Below are 4104 nucleotides of genomic sequence, written 5' to 3' on the forward strand. Positions count from 1 at the left end.
ACCAGACCAGGCTGAACTGCACCAGGTTGTACCAAGACACGCTGAAGTGAATCAGGTTGTACCAAACCACGCTGATCCACTCCAGGTTGGACGAAACCATGCTGAACTGCACCAGGTTGCCCCAAACTACTCTGAAGTGTACCAGGTTGTGCCAAACCATGCTGATCCATTCCAGGTTGGACCACACCATACTGAACTGCACCAGACTGGACTAAACCTTGCTGATCTGCACCACGTTGCACCAAACCAAGCTGATCTATGCCAGGCTGCACAAAACCATATTGGTCAGCTCCTAGCTGAACCAAACCACGTTGATCTATACCAGGTTGGACCAAACTACGTGGATCTGCACCAGCCTGTACCAAACCATGTGGATATGTACCAGGCTGTACCAGTCCAGGTAGATACACATCAGGCTGTATCCAGTCACTGGGAAATGCACCAGATTGTATTAAACCATGCTGATCCATGCCAGGCTGTACCAAACCAGGTGGATATGCACCAATCTGCACCAAACCATGCTGATCTGCACCAGGTTGGATCATGCCAGGCTGATCTACACCAGGCTGTACCAAGCCACCCTGACCTGTGCCAGATTGGACCAAACCATGCTGATCTCTACCAGGTTGGGCCAAACCAGACTGATCCATTCCAGGCTGGACCAAACCATGCAGATCTGCACCAGGTTGGACCATGCCAAGCTGATCTACACCAGGCTGTACCAAGCCACCCTGACCTGTGCCAGATTGGACCAAATCATGCTGACCTGTGCCAGGCTGGATCAAACGATGCTGATCTCTACCAGGTTGGGCCAAACCAGACTGATCCATTCCAGGCCGGACCAAACCACGCTGATCTGCACCAGGTTGGACCAAGCCAGGCTGATATGCACCAGGCTGCACCACAGCATGCTGAAATCTGCCAGACTGGATCAAATCATGCTGTTCTGTGCCAGGTTGTATGAAGCCAGTTGCTTCCAAACTGGGCTGCACAAAACCTTGCTGATCTGCACTAATTGGCATCAAACCAGGTGATACCAAACCATGCTGGTCTGTAAAAGGTAGAATCAGTCCATGTTGATCTATGACAGGCAATATCAATCCTTGCTGGTCCACTCCAGGGGCTACCAGTCCTTGCTGACCCATGCCTGATATTATAAATCCACGCTGATCCATGCCAAGTGGTTCCATACTGCGTTGGTCTATGCCAGGAAGTACCATACCATGCTGATATGCACCGACTGAAACCAGACCATGTTGGTCTGTGCTAGGTAGTTCCAATCCTTGCTGGTCTCTGCCAGGTACTGATGGTGGCAACATACGTTGCTCATCCATGACAAGTCGTCCCCATTCCTGATCATCCATTTCAGGTGGTGGCACACGAAGCTGACCCATGCTGAGGGGTACCACACCATGTAGGTAAGTGCCAGCATGCACTAATCCCGGCTGATCCATGCCAGTTGGTTCTAACCCACGGCGATCTGACCTTAGATGGACCTGACTCTGGCTAGCGGGCACCCTACTGGGCTGCTCCCTGGCTGAGGTTAAGTCCTGTTGAACTGGACCAGGACGTGCATCTCGTTCATCTCTTCTTGAAAGTGTCGAGGTAAGCTTCTCTCCACTCCTGCGACGATCTGAGTCTGGTTTGAATTGCAGTACAGAAGACTGATGGAGTCGTGGCATGCCAGCTTCATCACGGGCCCTCGGCTGCTGCTGTCTACCAGTGCCAGAGGGGCCCCTGCTTTGTTCCCTACTGATAACCGCCTCAGAGGGGTGTGTTGCGCCACCAGATCCTGATGCAGTCTGATCCGGGCCAAGACCACGGGCAGAATCCAGAACCTGGTCAATACTTGGTTGCTTGGTAGAGGCTCCGCTTAGAGTCCCATCAGGTGATGTTAAGGAAGTGAACCCTCTGCGCTTAGAAAATCCCATAAGTGTTTCTGAGCCCTGGTTGGAGAGGAAGAAGGAAATCAATAACAGTCAAAATATTCACTATCAGAGCGGGAAGAAAGGAAATCTGGAAGTTCTGACTAGGATGATTTAGGGACCCTGGAGAAAAAAGCCCTCTGGTCCTAAAAGCTAAGCTTGACATAAAGAAACACACTGACAGGAGGCCGAGGCGGGTGGATCACTTGAGATCAGGAGTTCGAGACCAGCCTGACCAACATGGTGAAACCTGGTCTCTACTGAAAATACAAAAATATTAGCCAGGCTTGGTACTGCACACCTGTAATCCCAGCTACTCAGGAAAATCCCTTGAACCCAAAAGGCAGAGGGTGCAGTGAGCCGAGATCATGCCACTGCACTCCGGCCCGTGCAACACAGCAAGACACCATCTCAAAATTAAATAAATAAATAAATAAAATGTAAACATGCAAACCGATGGACCCAGAAACTCCACAGATAGGAATTTTCTCTGAATCCTCACCAAAGGATGCCAAGCTTTACATACAATGATGGGGTCTGCAGCATCGTTGATAAGCTATATCATCAATAAGGGACTGAGATATTTCTGGTCACCAATACAGTAGATGCTATTAATCCATGAAAAGAATGAACCACTTCCGTTTCCAGCCAAGATGAAGTAACAGGGGCTGGATTTACCCTCCTTTCCGTAACAAGAAAAAACAAAACTGAGGCTGGGTGCAGTGGCTCACGCCTGTAATCCCAGCACTTTGGGAGGCCGATGTGGGTGGATCACGAGGTCAGGAGTTCAAGACCAGCCTGACCAACATCGTGAAGCCCCATCTCTACTAATAATATAAAAACTAGCTGGGTGTAGCAGCACATGCCCGTAATCCCAGCTACTTAGGAGGCTAAGGCAGGAGAACTGCTTGAACCCGGGAGGTGGAGGTTGCAGCGAGCCGAGATAGCGCCACTGTACTCCAGCCTGGGTGACAGAGCGAGACTCTGTCTCAAAAACACAAAAACAAAAACCAAAAAAACCCCAACAACAGCTGTGAAACAGTGGTTTCCTAGACACCGGATATCAAGTTATGAAGGGCAGTAATCCCCAAGAGGTGGAGACATGAAAACTGGGAACCCTGCATCACCCCGGCTTTCTGCCTCGCTGGCGCTTCCAGACTGCAGTGCAGGGAGGGGGAATTGAGGTGGAGCCCAGCAGACTCTCTGAGTTGAGGAGACAGAACTGAGCATTCAGGGAGATTCAGGCAACTGAAGGTCACAGGATAGAGTACCAGAAAGAAACGAGTTATCCAGGCGTGGTGGCTCATGCCTGTAATCCCAGAACTTTGGGAGGCTGAGGCAGGTGGATTACCTGAGGTTAGGAGTTTGAGACCAGCCTGGCCAACAAGGCGAAACCCTATCTCTACTAAAAATACAAAAATTAGCCAGGCATGGTCGCACATGCCTGTAGTCGCAGCTACTTGGGAGGCTGAGGCAGGAGAATCACTTGAACCCAGGAGGTGGAGGTTGCAGTGAGCTGAGACCATGCCACTGCACTCCAGCCTGGGTGACAGAGCATGGCTCTGTTTCAAAAAGAAAAATTAATCAGAAAGAAGGGAGATGACAGAAAGCCCACTCCAGAGGCCTGTGGAGGTTCCCCTCCGAGTGACTGGCACACATTTGATGGGCACATGCATGTGGGAAGACGTCCCAAGATTGGGGAAAGAACCATCTGCAGGGCTTGAAGAAGCAGTTCCCCGACTGCCATGGCGCTGGGAATAGTGCCTGTTTTTATCAACCAGTTTGGCAAAACTCATCATTCAAGTAGCACAGAGCAGAGTGTACTGAGAAAAGTGTTGCCTCAGAAGTGGAGAATAATCAGCCCTAGACTGAACACACCTAAGGGCCCACCTAACAAATCATAAAATCATAAAAGCAAGGCCTGAAACAATCAAACTGTTTTTAAGTAGCTGTGTACTTGGGGAAAAAGGCTCAAGAAAATGTGGCTCACACCTGTAATCTCAACACTTTGGGAGACCAACGTGGGCGGATCACCTGAGTGTAGGAGTTCGGGACCAGCCTGGCCAACATGGTGAAACCCTGTCTCTACTAAAAATACAAAAATTAGCCAGGCATGGTGGCGCACACCTGTAATCCCAGCTACTCAGGAGGCTGAGGTAGGAGAATCGCTTGAACCCGG

At 50.3% G+C, this 4104-nt stretch overlaps 1 protein-coding gene across 1 annotated transcript in view; it reads right to left on the reverse strand.

Annotated features, from left to right (window-relative positions):
- QRICH2 (glutamine rich 2) overlaps window positions 1-4104 on the reverse strand; it is a 42095-nt gene that overhangs the window by 26696 nt on the left and 11295 nt on the right. Inside the window, exon 4 of the mRNA XM_011966099.1 lies at window positions 3370-3467. Within this exon, the coding sequence (XP_011821489.1) occupies window positions 3370-3451 (82 nt within the window). The 5' untranslated portion in view covers window positions 3452-3467. The remainder of the gene's footprint in view (window positions 1-3369; window positions 3468-4104) is intronic.

This window comes from Mandrillus leucophaeus, unplaced genomic scaffold (genome assembly GCF_000951045.1).
Source record: "Mandrillus leucophaeus isolate KB7577 unplaced genomic scaffold, Mleu.le_1.0 Scaffold1, whole genome shotgun sequence".
Lineage (NCBI taxonomy): Eukaryota > Metazoa > Chordata > Mammalia > Primates > Cercopithecidae > Mandrillus > Mandrillus leucophaeus.